This window comes from Atheta coriaria, unplaced genomic scaffold, assembly GCF_025399875.1.
Source record: "Atheta coriaria isolate IRGN ID8LTWV9N9 unplaced genomic scaffold, Caltech_Dcor_3.1 hic_scaffold_6_pilon, whole genome shotgun sequence".
Taxonomy (NCBI): Eukaryota; Metazoa; Arthropoda; class Insecta; order Coleoptera; family Staphylinidae; genus Dalotia; species Dalotia coriaria.
In genome coordinates this window covers 4,294,750-4,318,278 of record NW_027045448.1, presented here as the reverse complement: position 1 = coordinate 4,318,278, position 23,529 = coordinate 4,294,750, and the positions used below count along the sequence as shown (strand labels likewise).

The following is a 23,529-nucleotide window of genomic DNA, read 5'->3' as shown; positions in this document are numbered from 1 at the left end:
TGTCGTAATTTGTATTTACTGTTTGACATTTACATATCTGATGCAATAGTGTATGTGAATGCATCATAAACATACACTGCTTGAATATCAACAAGTTATAATGTGCAAAAATGCACTTCGTATGTGTTGTAATTGGTTGAAAGTCCATGACTGGTCAAGAAGTGGGGAAACATTTGCGTTTGCGCTACATTTCGTTTCCGCGGTACATGAACGTGAAATTCCCACCCAACACCCGAAAACACGACACGAAATATACAACAGTAAATTATTAACTGTTTGTACAATTATATTTAACCCAATTCTTCGAAATACTACAACTTACGTGTTCGTATAGCCAGGATTATCATCAGCGTTGATATATTATATCTTTCGGTAAGCGCTATTTACACGTACACGATAGCATATTTAACGACCTTTTATTGATTTGTTAATCTTTCGTTTTTGTTTTTACTGAAATACTAACTTTTATTTTATTATCAGGGAATAACTGCCGAAAATCAGTATTAAAATGACGAGCACACATGAAATCTACAAGAAGCAAAGAACTTCAATGCAAGTGGCAACTAATGTAACAGAACAGAAACATCATGTATCCAGAGCAAAACGCGGTCAAATCCTGGGACATCTCCGAGGTTTCAGAGGATGCACAGTTTGGTTTACAGGTTTATCTGGAGCTGGCAAGACATCAATTGCTTTTGAGTTGGAAGCATATTTAGTATCACATGGAATTCCTGTCTATGGTCTTGATGGTGACAACATGAGGACAGGTCTGAATAAAGATCTTAGTTTTTCCAAACAGGACAGAGAAGAAAACATCAGGAGGGTAGCAGAAGTAGCTAAGTTGTTTGCTGATGCTGGGCAGATTTGCCTCTGCAGTTTCATATCTCCATTTGCTGAAGATAGGGATTTGGCTAGGATTATTCACAGGGAATCAGATCTGCCATTTTTTGAGGTGTTTGTTGACACACCACTTGAAGTCTGTGAACAGAGAGACACCAAGGGGTTGTATGTAAAGGCAAGGAAGGGTGACATCAAGGGTTTTACTGGAATAGACCAACCTTATGAGACCCCAGAACATCCTGAGCTTGTTGTCAAAACAGTGTCTTTGACAGTGGAGGAAAGCATGCTGCAAGTGGTGGAGATGTTGCAGGAGAATGGAATTATTCCAAAGGAAGTTATTAATCAGGATGTGGTGGAGGAGTTGATTGTTCCTGAAGAAAGATTGGCTGCTGCTAGGGAGGAGGCTGCTTCCTTGCCTGGGATCAATATTAACTTGATTGATCTGCAATGGGTCCAAGTAAGTGAAATTTTCATGTTTTTCTTTAGAATTATATACATAACTGCAAAGTTTATGTTCATATCACAACATAGAGTCAGTATTGACACTTTAAATGTTGCTTTATGTTTTTTTATTCACTATGGTAACCTGATTGTTTAATATTTTCAGCAATACTTACACTTTATGCTTAATTTACCTAGTTATTTGGTGATGTCATTTGCTTGCGTAAAATCACTGCACTTCACATGAAAGTTGATACGACATTGAGCATACTCGAGCGCCGTACGCACGTTTTCATAACTCTTATCAGTTTGCGTCGTTGGCAACAGATTAGTACATAAAAATTTAATTGCTATTCATACAATTTCACAAATAATGCAAATGGAAAAGTTTTCTTTTCGTTTTTATCAAATCGGAATTAATTTCCAAAAACAAACAATGCAATTGCTTTTTCTTTCATAATTTTGTAAATTTCTTGTTTCTTAAGGTATTAAGTGAAGGTTGGGCTTCACCACTCAAAGGCTTCATGCGAGAAAACGAATTCTTGCAAACCCTCCACTTCAATTGCAACTTCAACGGCAAAAACGCCATCAATCAAAGCATACCAATAGTATTACCTTGCACAGCAGAGGATAAGGAACGCTTGAACGAAACCTCGGGCATTTCCTTGTATTACAACGGCATTTGCGTGGCTATTCTTCGCAAACCTGAGTTTTATCACCACCGCAAGGAAGAGCGCTGCGCTCGTCAATTCGGCACCACTAATAAGAACCATCCGCATATCAAACTAATCATGGAATCTGGCGATTGGTTAGTTGGAGGTGATCTTGAAGTTCTTCACCGTATCCGTTGGAATGACGGTTTAGATGAGTATCGCTACACGCCCAATGAACTCCGTGCGAAGTTTAAGGCAATGCGCGCCGATGCTGTGTTTGCGTTCCAACTACGCAACCCAATTCACAATGGGCATGCGTTGTTAATGTCGGACACCAAACGACAACTTCAAGAACGCGGATTTAAGCGTCCGGTGCTACTCTTGCATCCACTCGGTGGTTGGGTGAAAGACGACGATGTCCCACTGCCAGAACGCATGCAACAACATCAAGCTGTCATGGATGAAGGTCTACTGGACGCACAATCAACCGTCTTAGCTATTTTTCCCAGTCCGATGATGTATGCAGGTCCTACCGAAGTGCAATGGCACGCAAAGGCTCGTATGAACGCCGGTGCTAACTTTTACATAGTTGGGCGTGATCCAGCCGGCGTGCCACATCCAGATGGAAAGGAAGCAAGTCTTGATGGTAATCTATATGATGTCATGCATGGCGGGCGTGTTTTAAAGATGGCGCCTGGCTTAGACACATTGGAAATCATTCCGTTCCGCGTGGCAGCTTACGACAAACGCCATCAAAGAATGGCGTTCTTTGATCCGAGCAGGAAAGACGATTTTGATTTCATTTCAGGCACAAGAATGAGAGCATTGGCTCGCAGCGGGGAAAATCCTCCGGATGGTTTCATGGCACCTAAAGCATGGCAGGTTTTAGTCAGCTACTATCAATCTTTGCATTTATAAAATGCATTTTAACACAAACGGTCAAAACATATATACAAACTAATCTTAGTGGATATTCATTCCTATTTTTTAACTAATGATATACAATATTATTGCAATTTGTTAACAATTTCAAGGAGGGTACAGATTTTATTAATTCATGCGTTTAATTATTTATTTTTAATTCTGAATTGAAGATTTTATCATAGAGTTATATTTGAAACAATTATATATAACATTAAATGTTGTGTGAAGCAAACAAGAAAGCAATTAGTATCATGACATGAACTTTAGTTAACGTATTTAACACGGGCAATGAAAGTTTTAATCTGCATCGGTTTCAGGGTAACGTCCAGAGAGTTGTCGGTTGACTCACTTGGGGAAGCGTAATTATACCAGTTTAATCTCGGCGAATCTTGTTTACGTGCATTACCAGCGAGGTTCATCTCTTCCAAGCTCAGAATTTCAAAATGTACGAACAAATTCTGAAAGAAATTTCATCAATTATGTTTATACACATATTTAGTTTGTTTGTTTAGGTTTTTTTTATAGAAAATACTTACTTTGACATTCACAGTTTGTGTTTCACCAATGTCAGAAGGCAAGAAGTTCTCTAAGCGTAGCAAAACAGTATTTTCTTCTTCTGCGACAGGCTCCAGAGTCAATACTCGAGTGCTTTCCGGCAAAGGTTCATTCAATCCAATGAACTAAAATGTAAATAGTGAGACATTTCTAACAACTAAATCTTAATTTCAGTGCTTCTACATACTTCCGAAGTTATATCAGAATTGATCGCTGACAATTTAATGTGTTTATCGAAGAACATCCAAGGAGCAAATGCGATTTTGTTAGCCAAGTAACGTTCCACATTCTGGTCCTCATCATGAGTAAGTGTCAAGAAATGACTGCCACGAACTTTCAAGCCGACGCCATTTTCTGTTTCGTTTAGAATTTCTCCAACGCCCCAATAATCATCTCTGAGCGTAAGTCGGTGAATCTGAAGTAAATAATTAACATTGAAATTAATTTAAAATAGTTAAAAGTATAATATTTTTACCATCAGTTCAATTTGACCTGATTGCACACTTGAACCACCTTGAGGACGATCATTGAGAACAGCCATACGTTCCTGTCCATTCGAAATGGCTATTTCTGATGTGACAGGGAAGTAATTTCCCGAGATTTTCTCCGATTTTTCCTCGCGCACTCGATGCATCAAATCTCTACCATTAGCATCTGTGTAGAAATCCGCACCGGTTTCGAAATCAGATGTAAAACGAGTGATAACCTCTTTTCCTTGCTTATTACTGCAAAAAATCAATCAATTACGCTGAATATAAGTTAGTTTGCTTGTTTTAGACACTTACTCAATAGGAATGGGTCCAACCAGCCAATCAAACTCAACATGATCAGCCAATTCGGGATCTTTGTAAATCCTGATGACTTGTTTCGCCCAATCACTGTACACTTGATGCACCTCATCAAAAATGTCTCCTTTGTACGTGGTCACTTCGGCGCCATCTTGGTTAATAGCCACTGCATCACCGTCGTTTCTAAACACATATGCTCCGGAATTACGCCCACTGTTTTGCATACTGTTGTAATACATCAATTCTTGTTTTATTTTGGCAGAAATGTTGTTAATTCTCACAGACTCTAGAAGTCCCGTGGATTGGTCAAGAATGGCACTAGTTCGTTCTCCACCTAATTTAAACCTATCTTCTGATTGGTCTACATCTAAGAGGAAAGTAACAACATCGGCGGGTTTGAAATGATACACTTTCATTCCCATTGGGGGTAAATCTGCGATGAAAGTCAATTCGTACTTCATGGAGACACCTTCTACATACGCAATGCTAGGCACTACTTGATACTTGACATTTTCGCCTGAAATATCAAAAGAAATGATATAATAATTACAAGGATATTGAAGTAGTTACCATTTGCAGCTGTTATTATTAAATCCAAGGTATCAACTGGAATTTTGGCTGGATATTTGATTGGCGTTGATGCTGGATTGTAGAGCACTACAGCAAATTGTGTGTGGCTAGTTTCTGAGCAAATAGTGACATTTTTCAGAAGGCATTGGTTCAAATTCAACTGGACTGGTTTAGATGCATCTTTGCTTAACAACTTCCTATAATAAAATAATGTTTTTGTTTCTATTTGCAGCAATTATCATAAAAGTACTTACGAAATATGTTCGTTTATTTTCGAGCCACTGTCAAGGAACGCTTCATGAAGAATCCTAGCGTAGTCATTGGCGACATGTTGTTGTTCCGTACCGGTAATGGCGTCGTGATGCTGCATGATTCCAACAGCATTCTGCATCATAAACAATTCACTCTCGTTCGTTGCTTGTGTAAATGTCGCCAATTGTTTGTGCACTTGTAAGAAATTTAGTGCCTCTTTAGCAAATCGTTTTGATGTTGGCCTGGATGAGAAATAACCCGTCCAAAACGTTTGAGAATCAGTAGCGTACGGGAAGAAATCCTTTTCTTCTTTTGGTAATTCAATATTCTCAGCATTAATTGCCTCATTCACTGCTTTGACATAACAAGATGGCGTCGAGTAGAAGATATTGATGGGTTTCTTATTGAATGTTTGTGGGAAAACCGTAAATCCTCTAAAAAGGTTTAAGTTAAAGTATTAGATTATTCTAATCACTAAAGTGTAGATAAATAAGTATTATACTTGATCAAAGCGTCCAAATTTCCAAAATATTTCGTTGCATCCATGTAATTGAAATCACCTCCCATTGGCACCAATAAATGATTGGTTTTGTAATGTGTTGCAGCATCGGTAATGACCTTAGCGTATTTCTTCACTTTTGTTTCATAATTATAATCCGCCTGGCCTTCTTCGGTGATTATATCATCATCATGACAGGTAACATCAAAACAAAAACCCTCGGGTGCGTTGTAATGATTAAACATAATAGAAGTGAAAATATTGGATTCATCTGCAAGACTCTGACTGCCTTGCCAAATCATTTCAAGTTTTTGATCATTCAATCGATTATTTTTGTCTCTATAGTCAATACGTGGGAAGAATAACCCATCATAACCCATCTGGGCGAAAATGGACGCCATTTCACTGCTGTGACCAAATGGATCAATTTGCCATCCGATTTTTGGTTGCCCACAAGTACCGAATGTGTCATTCAAAACCTATCAATAGATAAATCAGTAAAATATGTTTTGTAATGTTGGGAAATAACATACTTCAAACCAAAAGTGAATTGATCGATAATTGAATGAAAATCAGCTGCAGCTTCATCATTCATACTCCAAGCACCGCCCGTGAACTCAAATTGGCCATTTTCGACTAATTTATGCACAATCTGTTTGGTCTCTTCATTTTGCTGCGTCCACCATCTATGGAAAAAGAACGATTCCACTTGAATGAAACGACGTTCCGGATTGGCTTGCAAAGCGTCAATAACCGATGATATAATTTCGCTTACATTTGCATACTGAGCTTCTCTGTTTGCTGTTTTGATAAAACATAACCTATATTAATAACTATTAATGGTAATTGTGTAATACATACATCCATCGTAGTATTGCTCGACGGTTTTAAGCCATCCGACGTCATCGTGCGAGTGCGAAACAACGTGAACATTCAAAGCGCCTTCTTGTACTCTATTACAACTCTAAACAAACAAATTAGTATAAGAAATGGTTATGATTAATATAATTATCTACCTGATAGCCACATTGTGTTGCTGAAGTAGTATCCAATGGTTTGGCTTCAATATTAAGTTGAAAAGCACAAAGTGTGATTAAAAGACACAAAAAAATCGTTTGGAGCGACATGGTTGAGGTGTGCTCCAAATATGCGAAACGCATACGCATGATCATGAAATAGATCACAAACTTGCCAACAGTTATCCTCGAAATGAAATCCATAGATAAGATATCAAATTGGTTATTGTATTATTAAGCTGTGAATTACACCACAATTAACATGCGATACTTAAAACATCTCTAGATGAATAGATAAGATAAAAATCGATGAAAATAACAAAATACCGTTCTGTCAAGTTAAATTGATTTAATTTTCATAATAGAATTCTTATCGGTCATACAAATCAATACAAAGATGACTTATAATTAACAATGGCTTTAAACGTTTTAATTTCAAACGGTTTCAAAGTCACTTCAAACGAATCTTTAATGTTTGAAGTCTTGACAGATGGATATTGATTCCAAGCCAGTCTGTCTTTAAGGATGTTTCCAGCCAAGTTTACTTCTTCCAACGTCATGATGTCAAAGTTAACGAAAAAGTCCTGAAATTAATTGATTGTATTATATTTCTAATTCACTTTTATTGAGTTTATGTTTTACCTCAAGGTTTACAGTAACTTGCTTTTTGTCATCCCAATCACAGAAGTTTTCCAAACGAATGAGAAGGGTACTTTTATGACTTAAAATTGGTTCCAGGGTTAATAGCTTGACAACTTCATCTACTGAATTAGATGTTTGTTTAAGTGCAGTAAACTGTAAAAGAAATAAGCAAAAGTAAGGTTGAGTTGTAGATTAGGTTAAGTTGGGTTAAGTATGTTTATGTTAGTAACATACCTCTTTCTTCAGACTTAAATTTGAAACGTCAGATGTGCTGTCAAAGAATACCCAGGGTTCCATAGAAATGCGATTGGCCAAACGACGTTCAATGATTTGTGTTTCTGGTGTAGTTATGGTCAGGTAATGGCGTCCGCGTACCTTCAAACCTTGATCGCCATCCTTTTCGTTTAAGGCCTCACCAACTCCAAATGCATCATCTCTCAACATTCTGCGATGAACCTATTTGTTTAAATATTAATGCTTGATTAAGTATCAGTTTTTATTTGTGTAAAAATTAAAAAATTCTAACTATTTCGTCAAATTTCGTATAAACTCATCTAAAAATGTTGTTGTAAGCTAATTTTAACTTAATTTTGTTCACTATCATTGAAATTCATGTTATTTATGAGGTAGTAAGAAATGCATTTGTCATATGGTTGCCTACTTTCTCAATCAACTGTCAAACAACATAACCTCGTAATCGAAACTCTGCACCAACTTTCATCCGTTATTTAACACCTTACAAGTTATATTTTTGTGAAAAAAAGTAGTCTAATTGTTATTCTTAAGTCAAAAATATCTCTATACCAAAATTTATCATAATTCATTGAGTAGTTTATGCGTGAAAGCGACACAAACGAACAAATTGATATTCCTTACCATTACTTCCACTTGTCCAGATTCTAAACTAGTGCCACCCTGTGAACGATCATTCAAAACACTAAGCCTTGTAGTTCCATCCGTAATGGTAATCTGAGCGGTTACAGGATGGTAATTTCCAGCAATGGGCTCCTCATTGGTGTAGGTATATGTTGGACGGAAATCTCGAATTCTGTGGATCATCTCCCTGCCATTTGAATCGGTATAGAAATCTCTACCAGTTTCTAACTCGGTAGTAAAACGAGAAATCACTTCTTTTCCTTGCTCATCACTGCAAAACAACGAATTTACAAAATTAACCACTATAAAAAAGCAGATAAAGTATTTGTATATACTTACTCGACAGGAATAGGCCCAACATACCACTCGAACTCAATGTTATCATTAACACCTTCATCGTGGTAAACTCTTATCGTTTGTTTGGCCCAATCGCCAAACACCTGATGAATTTCATCGTAAATTTCTCCTTTGTACGTTGTAAATTCCACCTTATCAGACATTTGTTGTGCAACAGTACCATTCAAATTTCTGAAAATGTATGCTCCGGAGGAACGTTTTGAAAACTCAGAATTGTCGCCCTGAGCACTCAGGTAGTAAAGCAATTCTTGGCGCACCTTCAGTTCTTTACCATTAATTGTGACGGACTCCAAAAGACCAGTTGACGAATCAATATTAACACCCCTAGCCTGAAACAGTTTTAATTAAGTAAAACATCAATAGATGAGTTTTTAAATTAATAATTACAATTCCTCCTAATTTGCATTTGCATGCATCGGTGGTTGGTTTATCCATTTCATAACCAACAGTCGATGATTTCTTCACGTTATAAACTTTTAATCCCAACGCGTCTAACTCAGCAATGAAAGTCAACTCGTACTGGTTACCATTTTCTTTTCCTTCTTCAAATGCAATGCTGTCACTGATTTGATAATTTACGCTTTCATCTAAATAAGTTAAGAAAATCATTATGATAATTTGATTTACAAAAGTGTTTAAAATGTAAAAGTTTACCATTTGGTCCAGTGATAGCAAAATTCAATGAATTCACTGGGAATCTCACAGGGTACTTTGTTTTGTGGACGAGAGGATTGTAAACAACAACTGTGAACGTGTCAGAAGTGCTTTCAGCGCAAATTGTTTCGTTTTTCAATAAGCACTGCTTCAAATTTAATGAAATCTGCTGCGAAGAATTGCTACTCAGTAGTTTTCTATAAAATAACACAAATTTAAAATGTTGTAATAATGATTTGTGTTCAACTTAAAACTTACGAAATGTATCCATTAATTTTCATTTCACTATCCTTGAAAGCTTCATCCATAATCCTTGCGTAGTCATTAGCGACATGTTGTTTTTCCGTACCAGTAATGGCGTCGTGATGCTGCATAATACCAACAGATTTTTGCATTTGAACGATTTCGTCTTCGCCGGCGTTTCGTGTGAAAGTCGCCAATTGTTTGTGGATTTGAAGCAAGTTACTCGATGATTTTTCGGAGCGTTTGGACGCCGGACGAGAAGTGTAATAACCTGACCAGTAGGAATTGTAATCGCTAGCGTACGGGAAGAAATCATAGGTTTCCAATGGTAATTCAATATCGTTGGAGTTAACAGCATCGTTGACTGCTTTCACGTAACAAGCTGGTGTGGAGTAGAACAGGTTAATGTCTTGATCACGGAATTTTTGTGGCCATAGCTTGAAACCTCTATAAAAAAAAAAAAAATTAAATTTTATTTTACAGACGATAAATACGAATATAATTACTCAATCAGTTTATCCATGTTTCTATAGTAAGAAACAGCGTCTTGGTAGTTGAAATCATCACCCATTGTAATAATAATGTTGTTTGTTTTGTAATGGGAAGCTTGGGACCGAATGAAATTGTTGAAGTTTTCTACTTTCGATTTGAAATTGTATTCGCTGTTGCGTTCATCAGTGACAATCGGATCTTCCTGGCATAAAACATCAAAGCAGAAGCCACTGGGTGCACTGTAGTGGTTGTAAAGCAGCGAAGTGAAAATGTTTGACGAGGCACCTATAATCATAAACACAGTTTTAAAAAACATTCACATACACGTATATAAATTGTGTATATGTAAATTTGCTTGCCTAACTTATTACTGCCTTGCCATATCATATCAGCCTTTTTATTATTGAGTCTCTCCATTTTGTCCCTCCAATCCACACGAGCAAAGAACACACCATCGTAACCCATATGCGCAAAAATGGAAGCCATTTCGCTGCTGTGACCGAACGGATCAATTTGCCACCCGACCATCGGGCGAGCACATTCGCCGAATGTTTCATTCAAAAACTTCAAACCAAACGTAAACTGATCGATTACGGCTTGATAATGAACAGCAGCTTCATCGTTCATACTCCAGGCACCTCCAGTAAACTGCAGTTGGCCATTTTCGACCAATTCATGCACGGTTTTCTTGGTTGCATCGTTTTGCTCCGACCACCATTGATGGAAGAACGCGGTTTCCACTTGAATGAACCGTCGTTCGGGATTTTCTTTTAATGCAAGCACCACGGATGATATAATTGCATTTACATTAGCCCGTTGAATATTGGTTTTTGCTAATATCAACAAAATAAAAGAATTCATATAATTTGTTTAAGTTAAAAACATTTTTACGTACTTCCGGTAAAGTATTGATCAACCGTTTTGAGCCAACCGACATCATCGTGCGAATGAGGAACCAAATGGACGTTCAAAGCATCCGTACGAGCTTTGTTACAACTCTTAAAGTTAATTAACATCAATTAGAATTGATTTATATTAAACTACAACTAATTAAATACCTGATAGCCACATTGCGAGGCCTTTGTTTCGAACGGTTTGGCATTTACATGAACACCTTGTTCAAGTAAGCCTACACACACCACAAGGCAAATAGCTAAGCGAATTGACCGGGAAACCAACATCATGTCCGCTGATGCGATGATCATGATGTGACAATTCGAGCAGCGTCACTCATCAATTTATTTGGAAAGAGTAGCGGCAGTAAAGAATGCAAAAAAAGAGCGTGTGTTATCAGCGTGTGGAGCATAAGTGTTTACGGTTCCGATGTTCGTATTCTCTCTGTATTGTATCAGCAATAAGTACGTCGGGTTCACTCGAGGCTTGATAAAAACAAACCATGCTTGCAGTTTTAACAAAACATTTATATGATAAGTGAATTCGTGCGAATCTAAAAGTGGTCCATTAATCAGCTGAAAATATGCCACTTGAAAACTTATTATTTATTTTATTAATATACATGTAATTGAAATTAATTTATACTTACAGCACGGAAAATTTTGAAGAGCAATCCAAAACGGATATCACGATGTTAGGTGATGTCCACTATAAACAATGAGTAAAACTGGTTGCAGGATGAATAAATTTAGGATTTTGTAGTGATTTTGACCAAAAGAATGTTTTTAAATGATTTTTAGCCATGAGGATGTGACAATGTCAAAAATAATGACAAAAACTTGTATTTTGTAATCAGGACTAGTATATTTTCACTTATAACAAAAGTTAATAATCTTTAAAATTAATTAAGTTATTGGTGATGATGCAAGTTAGTTAAAAAATAAAATATGAAATCGCAAATATAAGAACTAGATGTCTCGCTTACGGATTAATCGTTTAAAAATTACATAACAGAATTCAAATTGTACAAGATTTTACATTAGTATTTACAAAAAACGCTTCTGCATTAACGCGAACAGTTATTACAATCATTCCTCGTCAACTTTGGTATTCATATTTGGTATTCGTGTAGATATTTACCTCGTATATACACATTAAATTCATTTTTTCGTATTTACAAAATGTACAAGAATATTTCGTCGTTAACTATTAGTTACATGTACAAATTTACAATTTTAGTAATTTCCATCTCTTCACATTTCATTTACGCGTGATGAATGTCTCAAAATCGAGAAAAACAACAAAAATAAATAGATTTAAAATGAATGATGTGTAAATATCAATCAGTACGCATCCATCAACACGAAGAAAAATGTCATCAACAGCATAGTGATGCTAGGTAATTGTTTCCAGCTGCCATTACCTGAAAATAAAGATTTTAAAATATTAAAACATTGATTTACAATTGTAATGATAATGAAACATGCATGGAGTGATGACACACGAGGCCACAATGCACAAACACTCAAATCAATCTGACTTCATCTTGTAATCTCTATCGGCTGTCATGTCGGGTGTACGAGAGTAGTGACGTGATGTTAATTGTTAAACTGTTCGCACAATTCGTTAGTCGCTAAATGCATTTGGTGGGTAATCGATGCGCTTGCGTTCTAACCTTCCTGGCTATCATCATCATCGTCATCATCATCATCATCGGTATCATCCGTTTCGGTTGCGAGAGTCGTAAAGACGCTATCATAATCGAACTCAGACTGAATTTGAGTTTCTGTGGTTGTGGAGATGATGCCTAGAGCATTATGCATTAATGTATATGAAGAGTATGAAAAACAAGATGGCTGCATAGGAGAATCATGAATGTTTCTGATAAAATTAATTCTAATCAAATTTCATTATTTACCTGAATAAACATACACGTATTTCTTCTCTCTGTATGTGGTACCAGGGATGTACATCTCGCAGATAATTTTCGTATCACCGGACATTTCAGTTTTCTTGTAGCTGAGAATCCTGGTGAGGTTGAAGGTCTTATCATCGTTTTGAACCTTAATGAATTCATCTTCATCATCGTCATCATCACTAGTATTATCAGGATGGTCTTCATCTTCAGTATCAGGAATACCATCACCATCATCATCCTCGTCTTGATCATCAGGTATACCATCATTATCATCATCATCGTCCAAATGGTCAGGAATTCCATCGCCATCAGAATCATGATCTTCATCTTCCGCGTCAGGGATACCATCGTTATCATCATCATTATCCTTATCATCTGGTATTCCATCGTTATCATCATCGGGATCTAGATGATCAGGAATACCATCTCCGTCGGTATCTTTAACTGCCATTTGCTCAGTTGCTCCAGCATTGGAAGCGTGATCTTTATCCTTAGCATCAGGGATACCATCACCATCATCATCGTCATCTTTATTATCAGGTACACCATCATTATCATCATCATCGTCCAAATGGTCAGGGATACCATCACCGTCAGTATCATGATCTTTATCCATTGCATCCGGGACACCATCATTATCATCGTCATTATCCTTGTGATCAGGTATTCCATCACCATCAGTATCATGGTCCTTATCTTTAGCATCAGGAGTACCATCGTTATCATCGTCAGTGTCAATGTGATCGGGGATTCCATCACCGTCAGAGTCGTGGTCTTTATCCTGCGCGTCAGGAATACCATCGTTATCATCATCACGATCCTTAGCATCAGGTATTCCGTCATTGTCGTCATCATCGTCGTTCTTATCAGGAATTCCATCGCCATCTGTGTCGTGATCTGCGTCTTTCACATCAGGAATACCGTCGTTGTCATCGTCGTCGTCCTGGGCATCGGGTATACCATCATTGTCATCGTCATCATCCTTATGATCAGGAATACCATCACCATCGGTGTCTTTGGAGTTTCCTTTGGTGTCATTACTAAAAATAAATTAATTAATTTTATTTTTCAATAAAGTAGGGTTAGGTATGTACCTGGTGATTATGGTTATGATCAATTCGGGTTCCGGATAGACGCCATTTGCCATACAGAGAACCTTATCATCCTCGTCCATGTGAATGAACTGGAACTCATCAGCAGGGTCTGGAAATGTATCATATCAAAGTAAAATAATTGAACAATATGTTCCTAACGGTAAGCTGTGGACACAATAAGTTTTAACGAACTTGTAACTTGTACTCAATTTATCTGCAATTTAAAAGAATAATATACCATACGCCACTGTAAAGGAAGTATTCTTGTATTCTTTTGACTCATCGCCTTTGTGGAAGAGCAGCGATGCGAAGCAGACGCGTGCTGTGGCGAAACACAAGCAACACGCGCGCATCACGAATTGTTTTCCACAAACAATCGGTAAAAACGCTTCAAACAACCGGCCACAAGTCGATTAAAACAATATAAACAACTGATAACATTCTAAGTGAAGCGATTAACATGCGCACAATAGCGTGAAGCGCAAAAATAAATCTGTAGAATTTATGGAAATTTCTTGCATGCTGAAACGACTTTGGTAAATACGAAATTGAAAAGTTTAAAAAGTGAAATCCTCGTGATGCGCTTTCATGCCACGCTGCGCAGTCGTGCACTTTTGCAATAGGAAATGCTTCCATTCGCCTCGTCACGACATGTTTCCCAAAGTGGAGATCCAACTTTGCACATCATACATCTCGTTATCAACGCTCGGCAGAGTGAGCGCCAGCCATCCATACTAACCGTAAATAATCATCTTCTTCGTGGCGGTGTCCTCGTTGACGAAGCTGGTGATCTTGCACTTGTAATCACCGGAGAGTTCCGGCGTGATGCCCGTAAGCCGGAGTGCGCGGAACATCGTGGTTGGATCTGTGGATGCCTGGTAGCTGAGATCGATGCGATCCTTGAACGAACCGAGCGCTTGCGGTTTGCTGCGCTTCGGTATCCATTGGTAGATTTGCTCGTTCTCGTTGTAGAACCACTTAACTTCCAATCCGTCTTCGTCCTTCGACGCCTCGAAGTCGCAATCCAGGATTACTTCGTCCTGTGCGCCATTCTCAATCGTCGACGGCACTTTCAAATCCAAGATTTGCAGTTTACAGTTTCCTAAAAATACAAAACCAAACAAATTAAAAATGTGGTTTTAAACTAGATTTTAAAGTTGCTAAAATTATTCATGAGCTCATTATGATTTGTGTGCGTAGTTTGTATGTTGTGTTGCCTATTTACAAAGTGAAATGTAACGCTAACTAGCCCCTAACAAACATTAAATCCAAAATTCGCTAATTAATTGGTCAACTTTTGAAACAATGTTAATCTATGTTTATTACAACGCTACACCCTTTGATTTCAGTCGGTAATTTTGTGAATGATGCGTCCGCTGATGTGCGGCGATGAAAAGTTAAAAAATATTTTGGTCCCCATGCATAAAACGTCAACTTTAAATGCAAATAAATCATGTGCACAAAGCGTTACATTTTATATCCTTTGCCTGCGTCGGTCTGTATTCGCAGAGGTGAGTGAGTGGTGATTTACTTGTTTTGTGGGAACTCGTAGCAGTTCCCAAGAATGAACGGTCAGCAAGCGAGTGTAACATAAACACATACATATACACGCGCCCGGTAAAACGGAAATTTAATACTGAAATGCGTCGGTGTGTGCGGGGAGCTCGTTGTGCTTTTATGCGGTACGTTTTGGTCGTCATTGTTGTTTGCCGGCCGTGCGCATCTCGGCGTTCTTCGCTGAGAGCGCCGGAAGTCGGCAATACGCCCCAGCCCTCGTGCGCGATTTACATATTTCCAAAGGGTTATTCGGAACCGCTCGTAATAGCATAACTATTTCGCCATATTCACCGGTGCATTATGCAGTGTTCACAATGCACATCTGTTGGTGTTTTAGACTTTAGTTTAGACTTTTAGACGATTTCATATGAAGATGAGCTCAAATTCTAATTCAAAAATTGCCATAAATAAGAAAACTACATGAAAACTAATTGGCTACTCATAAATCTTTCTTCTAAGTGAGAACGATAAATTTGTCAAATTTCCAATTTCGTGATTTGCATGCGTCGTTTAACGTTATTAAAGCCATTGTATTGGAAAGTTTAGGATTCCGTTTCGGGTTTACGAAATATTCTCGCAACACATACATTCACACACTGTCGCTTTGCATGTGTGTAGGTTCGCTGGACCCAAAATAATCCTCGTTCGCCGCTCAATTTAGAAATTACGCGAAATCACTTTTGGCACAAGTCCCAATATTGTAATAAGCGCGCCAATGTTACCATACAATCCTGGCCGAGTCAAAGGGGCATGTGAGCCAGTTAATTCGAGTGTTCACATTCTTAAAGCTTGCCCAAATCAGCCACATCCAAACTGGTGGAGGATATGTTCTACATTTTGAATAGACTAGGACAATACAGATGTTAAATGGGTTGCATACAATAAAATAATTTCGTTGGATTGAATAAACCTTGTGTTTGCTTATATTATGAATAATGCACAACACAATAATTATAATTAACTGAAAATTTAAAAATGCATTAGTTATGGTATATTAGTTATGGTATATTTTGCACGCCGCACGCAATTCCCTAGTGTATTTATGTGCGTGTGGTCAGTATATTCATACTGCACAACACTCTTGACTTGACCATCATAATTTCTTTTTAGAAATTCGAAATTATTCTGTTTTGCTCGAGTGCGCATGGCACAGGAATCTCGGCCATCTTGTATATCATCCACGCTGGCCGCATCCGAGTTTTCTCTATTATTTTCCTTACATTTCTTATTCTGTACGCATGAAGAATCAACTTAAATATTACCACTTTACTTGCTTCGAGAACTACATGGTAATTCAACGCATTTCAAGTTCTTTTGTTTCAATACTGATTTTCAGGTGGAAGCGTAACGAAAAGTTTTAAATTTCGTCGGAATATTGAAATACAACTTCGTCAACAATAAGTCACATTCGCGAGTACGTGTCGAGGTTGAGGTAACATTCAAGTGTGAATTTTGCAGCGAATATAAATGACGATTAACATTCTCGCTCCTCTCGTGTTTCCGCTTCGGCATTGCGTCGCCATTGTTATAATCAGACGCGTTCGGTGTATGCGAGTTTCCTTTTACTACGCGGCGAGATAGTTTCGGAGCATTTCGGAGTTTTGAGTTACTATCCGCATGGTGGATGCCGAAGCTTTTAATCTCTCGATTCGTCGCTCGTATACACGCGTGAATGTCAAGCTTCACTAATTCGTACACAACTTTTCGGGATGGATTCGATGCAGATCTGCATGATGTTGAACGCGTAAAGTAACAACACACGAACGTGTCGAGCAAGTTGTTCGAGCGTCGCTCGTCGGCAATAAGTCTTATTGCAACATAATGGGATCGAGACTGACGCCCGGAGAGAGAAGGCGGCACTAATGTTGCTCTTTAGCAGCCAAATGAGATTTAACGTGAGCACACAGCGCATAAAACAGGAGCATAATTTACCATTTCGCTCTTCTGTTGTGTCTGCGTCTGTATCTGTCCGTCATCAGTGTTGTATTTTCACACTTTTGGCATCGAGACACACAAGTGGCGCTCGAGTGAGGTTAGGAATCGTTCCAAGTGCATGCCATGCGATTGCAACAGTTTGATCCAATAAAACATGACATTCGCAATAATTCGGCTAAATTTATTTCGGCTAAGTGTTGGTAAGTACAGCACTGAACGCGCGCCAAGTTAACTTTTTGGCTCGCGAATAGTTTACGTTCCTTACGTGCGCATTCGTCCCCCGTCATTTGTATCCTTTGTTATCCACGCGTTGTTTGCATTGTTACACGATATCTACCTACCTACTATTACCTCTAGAGCGCACGCTGCGGTCGCGTTAGTGCGACCAGCGACTGTATCAAAATTCAGCAGCGTCGTCTCGAAACCTGACGAATATGAGCGCTCCTTGGGACGCGTGAGATGCGTGCGATTTATTTTTAAACGTCGGACCTGCTTTGGACCGCCTACAATACAATACGCATCAGAGGAGCCTAAATTTGTGGCAGATTGCGCGTGAAAATAGCGTGTTGGTATGTTTTGAGGCTCAAAGCCACGTTCAAAGCTCACGGTTAAATTTGGCATGAGTTTTTACAAGTGCAGCGTTACTTGTGCAACAAATGTATTGCTTTCAGGTGTTTAGTAGATGGTTTTTATTATTATTCATGTTATTTTTGACAAATAAGCAGAAATATAGAATTTTTAGTTAAAAATGTTGCAAATTTATTAAATAAAAGCATTTTTGGCATTAAACTAACACAAAGTATTAAGTATACCTATACTTAAATTAATCATGTCATGAATCTGTATATAATAACTAATAATATACATGCAAGTTTGGCTTTTCTTTGTTTGTTTGTAACGCTTTTACGCATAAACAACTAAGTCAATTTTGATAAATTTTGGTATAGAAGTATTTTTGACTATGGAGAATAACATAGACTACTTTTTGTTTTAAAATTTTAACTAAAAGGGTGTAAAACAAGGGATAAAAGTTAATATGGAGAATTAATCATAGTTATAGTTATATAATATAAATCGAGATGACGCTAAAGTATATTTAGAAATGATAATTTTAATTTCATTTAAATAAAATGAAAAATTAATCATTTCACTTTAATAACAAAATTATATTAAATTCTCGTAATAAATAATTAATTTAAAACAAAATGTACGAGTTTTTGACGGAATATAAAATTATAATATTAAAAAGTCATATTTTACGTACTTGTTAAAATTTAAAAAAATCTTTTGTGAATTACACGTTTAAAATCGCAATTACCACGTCAGCGCATGAAAAAAAACTTGGCATCGGCGACTGTATCACGTGAAAATCAGTTTAGTGTTGTCATATTTCGTGCCAACTCGACTAGCACTCGTATTTACTAACTGAAACTAGTTAGTACGAAATGAATAAATTTGTTCAAATATAATACAAGTATTTGCATAGTTAAATGAAGAACTTAACTCAACACAAAACCCTGCTTTGTTCTGCGCGCATTTCACGAGTAATTAATTAGTGTACTCATCACTGCCTAGTTCAGACCAAATATTTTCCGGCCAAACAGTTTGAAACTCACTTTTCAAAGATACAGCCTTTCATATTTAAATCGCATTTATATTTCTATCACGTCTAGGCATCTCCTACTCCTAATCAAATCTCTCGTGGCAAGCCATAAGTTACACGCCACCCACAGAATCAACCACGGAGTTCCCGACGTTATTGTGATTAATGCATGTTTTATTAAAGTGATTTCTAGTGATTATTTATGCGCCGAACTCGGAGAGGAAGAGTCATGCAGCGAGAGGTACGTCAGCGGAATGCTTTTGAAACCTTTTACAGAAAGGAAGCCGGATGTTGCACTTGACTCTTATATTTTTAATTTCCTCATATTTATGCGTGTAACGTCTCCGTCTCGAAATTACGTAACGCCTTGAACCACGTCTGTCCGCCAACTAATCTTAATGAATTTAATTACAGCCCGCACCAAAAAATCCAGTTTTGATAATCATAGACCGGAATTTATTTTAATGTGCCAAGAAATAAAACTTGATGCTTCCGTTCATAAAATTCATAAAATCAATTAATGTTTAACACAATAATCCGTCATAACTTGTCAACTGAACAAATAATTACTTTTTGCTGTATTTATCCTGTCAGGATTGTAATTATTTCTTGTGTTTGTGAGGTTGTCACATTACTAGACCGTAGAGATTAATCTTCGCAGAAAAGGGGTGCGAATTGATACGTAATTCAATTTAACGCAGCAATTTTCTACCACAACACTTTGCTGGCCTTTATTAGTTTCCCTCCTGCATCAAGACCATCAACATAAATTGGATATTGATGCTCTGGTCTTCTATTGATTCCTGAAGTTAATATCATCATTAATATACTAGTTGTTTGCCAGCTCGATACCAGACGCGTTTTTCTGATCAATTAATGCGATAAACTTTTGATGGATTTTATTAGTCTCGATATGCCTCGCTGCAGTCTATCCGTTGATGAACACTTCGATAGAGTCCAGACGCGTGCCTCGTGCCGACTTCGGTTACGTTCCGGTGATTTTGACCATCTGTTGCGCGGAGGGGTCGCGCTTCGTTTCTTGGCGTCCGTCTTTTAATCGGAAGTGCGCTCCTTTTCCCGCCACTAGGTTAGGTATATCTCACCCTCTTGTAGCGCTGGCCCCATCCGGTGGGGATATTATTATTTGAATCTAACACTGCTACACCCGCAGTCGTGATCAAGTATGCAGTCGCATGTAATTTTAACGGACTTTGAACGGAGTGCATCACTCGTGAATCTCTCCGGCGCGTTGCCGGCGCGAAAGGTAGGAAACAAGGTAAACGCCTTCGGGGTGTTGTACCCGCTGCATTGCATTTTGCATGCCCACTTCCTTTGAACTCGTACATGGCACACGTCACAGTTCAGCACGTGCCGCCGGATATGCGATACTTGTAAGGTGGACTAAACATCCGTTGGAGTGCGCGACGTCCCGTTTCGTGCATTTCTAACATCTTTGAACATCACTGAATGCAAATTTCACTTGACGAAAAATTTTTACATCCATTTTTGCTTTGAAAATTTAAGATTAAGTTATGTTGTGCTATGATTTAAACAACAGCGCCATCTATGCATGAAAACAAAAAATTATGTTTTTAACCTCTAAATTACAACTTCTAATCATAGTTGTGGTTTTTTTTATAGAATAAATTAAACAAACAGAAATAATTGTCACCAAAAATGGTTGTTTTGTAAAATGACGAGTTTTTTGTTTCTCTAAGAAATTTTTACATACATTTTTGTTTTGATTGTTGGTTAAAATATTGAGATTAACTTATATTGTGTTATGAATTATAAAACAGCGCCATCTATGCATAAAAACAAAAAATTATGTTTTTAACCTCTAAATTACAACTTCTAATCATAGTTTGTGGTTTTTTTATAGAATAAATTAAACAAACAGAAATAATTGTCACCAAAAATGGTTGTTTTGTAAAATGACGAGTTTTTTGTTCCTCTAAGAAATTTTTACATAAATATTTGTTTTGATTGTAGGTTAAAATATTGAGATTAACTTATATTGTGTTATGAATTATAAAACAGCGCCATCTATGCATGAAAACAAAAAATATGTTTTTAACCTCAAAATAACGACTTCTACTCATAGTTTTTATATAATAAACGAAACAAACCGCAATAATTGTCACAAAAATCGTTGTTTTATAAAATAACTTGTTTTTTGTTTCTCTGTGCACCGCACGTGTCCTCTTGCAAGAATTTCAAGTAAAATACGACGTTATGTGCTGTCTAGCGTAAATTTAACCACGTAACGGCAACAAACCATCGAAACCCCAAAGAATTCGACATTACAACACTACCTACACATGTCGTCCACAATACACAGTACGAGTATAGTTTCACCTTTTCTGGCGTCTCATTGCTCATCCATTAGTCAGATTCTACGACGCGTGAAATGCGCCCGTTGCATTCATAATTAACCACCCCATATTTATCTTATATCTTATCTTTAATTTTCGTCTACATTTATACCTTTATTATATCCGCACGTGCAGTATATTAATTGCAAAAATGTCATTTAAACACAGTCGGAATTCAATTAATCGCGCATAATTGTTTATATTTGCATTTAATTATAATTCCACACAATGCCAAATATTCCAACGCACGGCGCACACACAATTTCTATGTTGCACATACTGAATTATGCGCGAACAAAATATCATTCGAATGATTAACATCGAGTCAGTGCCGTTTATTACAAGCGCAGTTAATAGCGCTGGCGAAATTGGTGCAATTTCTAATGGATAATGGAATGCGAACGCTCATTTCGCTCCATTACCGCCGCCGCGATTGCATCCCTGCGCCGGATGAATATAGCCCGCTACGTGGGAGGTAATATAATACGAATCTTTATTCGATTAATTGATTATTGATTGAAACACGCGCGCGCGCCGCGAATGTCGTCCATGATGATAATTTATGTGCGAGAAGCGTTATAGCAAAACATGGAAATTATGCGCGGCGCATTGCTAATTCGCCGGGGCTATAACTAGAAAACATCATTTTGGGATTTATTGACTTTGCAATGTCCATTGAAAACCCGGCCGGTGTAAAATGTTTATGCAGTCGACGCTAAATATTATTCCTCGTCTCGCAACAATTATTACGACTACAATTGACACTGATTGAGAGTGCTACTAATGGATGATAAATCAACAGTCAATAAATAGCATTCTAATATTGATTTGCATTGTTTTACTTTGTGTTAATGTTGTTTTAAGGTGTTTTGCAGCGAAAGATGGCGGTCGTTTGTAGTTTTATCACGCGGTGTCATGCCAGACTGCGCATTGGGTTGCCTACGGTTCGCAATCTCAAGACAAAAGTGTATTAAACAGCCATAAACTAAATTGGATTCTTAATTGTGTTTGGCCGGCGCGTTTACGTCGTAATAATGCGGCGGTTAAACGTTCGTCCGATACCACTAGGACACTAGCGGTGATATTCGTGTGCGTTTTTCATCCTTTCCGTGATCGTTGCCTTTTTCCACTCCTGCGCACGCTTTCATGCATTTAATGTTATTGAGTCATTTATTGTGCGGCAATTCCGCGCAGCGCATTGTACAAATTTTATTAACATTTTGAATCTGCAATAACCGTGTCTTTGAACTCTGTAGTCACAATGATGCATCATCAATTCTTTGTTTGTTTGCATTTTCGGCGCAAAGTGCATGGTAAATATTTGCGCAAATCATAAACCCCCGACGACAAATCGTCTCACGCTTATAATTTATTTATAGATTTATCCGTTTTGCAAACATCGAAAGATTTCGTCCGCCTTGGCCACCATTCGCGTATTGTGTCATACGCGTGGCGCGCTGGCTCGTGGTTTTATTTAAATTTAAATGCATGATAAAAGTCAAACGCGGTTGCTGCGGGCGAGAAATGTTTAAAACTTTCCTGCGTCGTAATATAATCTTCTATAAATACAATACTCTTTTGCTTTTTAACTCATCGACGCTGTAAAATATTTCAAGCTATGTTTACGTTACATTTTTACGACAACGGCGATTTTTTTTCAAATTTAAAAAAAGCGGAGTTTTAGTCCGGAATAAAATTAGGTTTTTATAACTTACCCAGAGCGATGATGCACGCCAGGAACAATAAAAGCCGATGCCAAATATCCATGACTAATTGGTAACTCTAGCAGGAAGGCACTGAATATACAAATAATTCGCTGCCGGACCACATTCACTCAATCGAGAGCTTTTCGCGAGAAAATTAGCGACTGTATATATCTTTATCACTTCGCGACAATAATAAAAAGTTGCCGCGATGCGCGGTGTATTTTCGTGTGGAGCGCGCGCGACTTTCGGGCCGTTCCGGCGCGCGCGTGTTTGATGATTTCCTCGGCTGCTCGCCCGCCGCTATCCGGCTCTGAGTGCGCGTATCAAGTGTGTGCGGCTGCCAGACAGCGCGCGCTCTCGTTCACTTCGCCGCCAGCCGCGCCGTTACGTTCGCTAAACTATACTGAAACTACTGCTCAACACAGAAACTATTCCCGTAGTTCAACCACCATGCATGCTTAACCAAGCGGAATGCATGTGTGCGTGGATTCGTCCGCTTCGCCACCGACACCGTGTTGCATATTGTAACATGTTCGTTATCCGGCATTCGTAGAATGAATGTGTGAGTGCAGTGGACGAGCGCGCTCTTTATTGAAGATTGGTTTTTATGTTTTATATCAAATTGACATGGAATATAGAAACATG

General features: G+C 37.9%; 4 protein-coding genes across 5 annotated transcripts; 1 reads left to right on the top strand and 3 right to left on the bottom strand.

The window, feature by feature from the left end:
• The first annotated feature begins 137 nt into the window (after window positions 1-137).
• Window positions 138-3,097, top strand: LOC135793185 (bifunctional 3'-phosphoadenosine 5'-phosphosulfate synthase-like). Its single transcript, XM_065304017.1, has 3 exons — window positions 138-372; window positions 481-1,297; window positions 1,767-3,097. Exons 2-3 carry the CDS (start codon window positions 509-511, stop codon window positions 2,850-2,852), a joined length of 1,875 nt encoding a protein of 624 aa, XP_065160089.1. The 5' UTR covers window positions 138-372; window positions 481-508; the 3' UTR covers window positions 2,853-3,097.
• Window positions 2,993-6,757, bottom strand: LOC135793184 (lysosomal alpha-mannosidase-like). Its single transcript, XM_065304016.1, has 11 exons — window positions 6,539-6,757; window positions 6,384-6,486; window positions 6,054-6,323; window positions 5,526-6,000; window positions 5,026-5,457; window positions 4,772-4,968; window positions 4,199-4,718; window positions 3,889-4,138; window positions 3,601-3,828; window positions 3,395-3,538; window positions 2,993-3,316 (listed from the first exon to the last, which is right to left on the bottom strand). Exons 1-11 carry the CDS (start codon window positions 6,740-6,742, stop codon window positions 3,122-3,124), a joined length of 3,018 nt encoding a protein of 1,005 aa, XP_065160088.1. The 5' UTR covers window positions 6,743-6,757; the 3' UTR covers window positions 2,993-3,121.
• Window positions 6,758-6,867: 110 nt separating this feature from the next.
• LOC135794001 (lysosomal alpha-mannosidase-like) lies at window positions 6,868-11,461 on the bottom strand. Its single transcript, XM_065305130.1, has 13 exons — window positions 11,346-11,461; window positions 10,861-11,271; window positions 10,698-10,800; window positions 10,162-10,635; window positions 9,817-10,087; window positions 9,326-9,757; window positions 9,068-9,264; window positions 8,801-9,000; window positions 8,396-8,742; window positions 8,057-8,327; window positions 7,415-7,636; window positions 7,181-7,333; window positions 6,868-7,122 (listed from the first exon to the last, which is right to left on the bottom strand). Exons 2-13 carry the CDS (start codon window positions 11,005-11,007, stop codon window positions 6,925-6,927), a joined length of 3,015 nt encoding a protein of 1,004 aa, XP_065161202.1. The 5' UTR covers window positions 11,008-11,271; window positions 11,346-11,461; the 3' UTR covers window positions 6,868-6,924.
• Window positions 11,462-11,535: 74 nt separating this feature from the next.
• Window positions 11,536-23,032, bottom strand: LOC135794794 (putative surface protein SACOL0050). Of its 2 annotated transcripts, XM_065306189.1 has the most exons (6): window positions 22,894-23,032; window positions 14,448-14,810; window positions 13,709-13,817; window positions 12,615-13,654; window positions 12,372-12,503; window positions 11,536-12,119 (listed from the first exon to the last, which is right to left on the bottom strand). In XM_065306189.1, the coding sequence occupies exons 1-6, from the start codon at window positions 22,943-22,945 to the stop codon at window positions 12,040-12,042; spliced, it is 1,776 nt and encodes a 591-aa protein (XP_065162261.1). In that variant the 5' UTR covers window positions 22,946-23,032; the 3' UTR covers window positions 11,536-12,039. The 2 variants fall into 2 exon arrangements, with proteins under 2 accessions (XP_065162261.1, XP_065162262.1); XM_065306190.1 differs by lacking the exon at window positions 12,372-12,503.
• Between the last annotated feature and the right edge of the window lie 497 nt (window positions 23,033-23,529).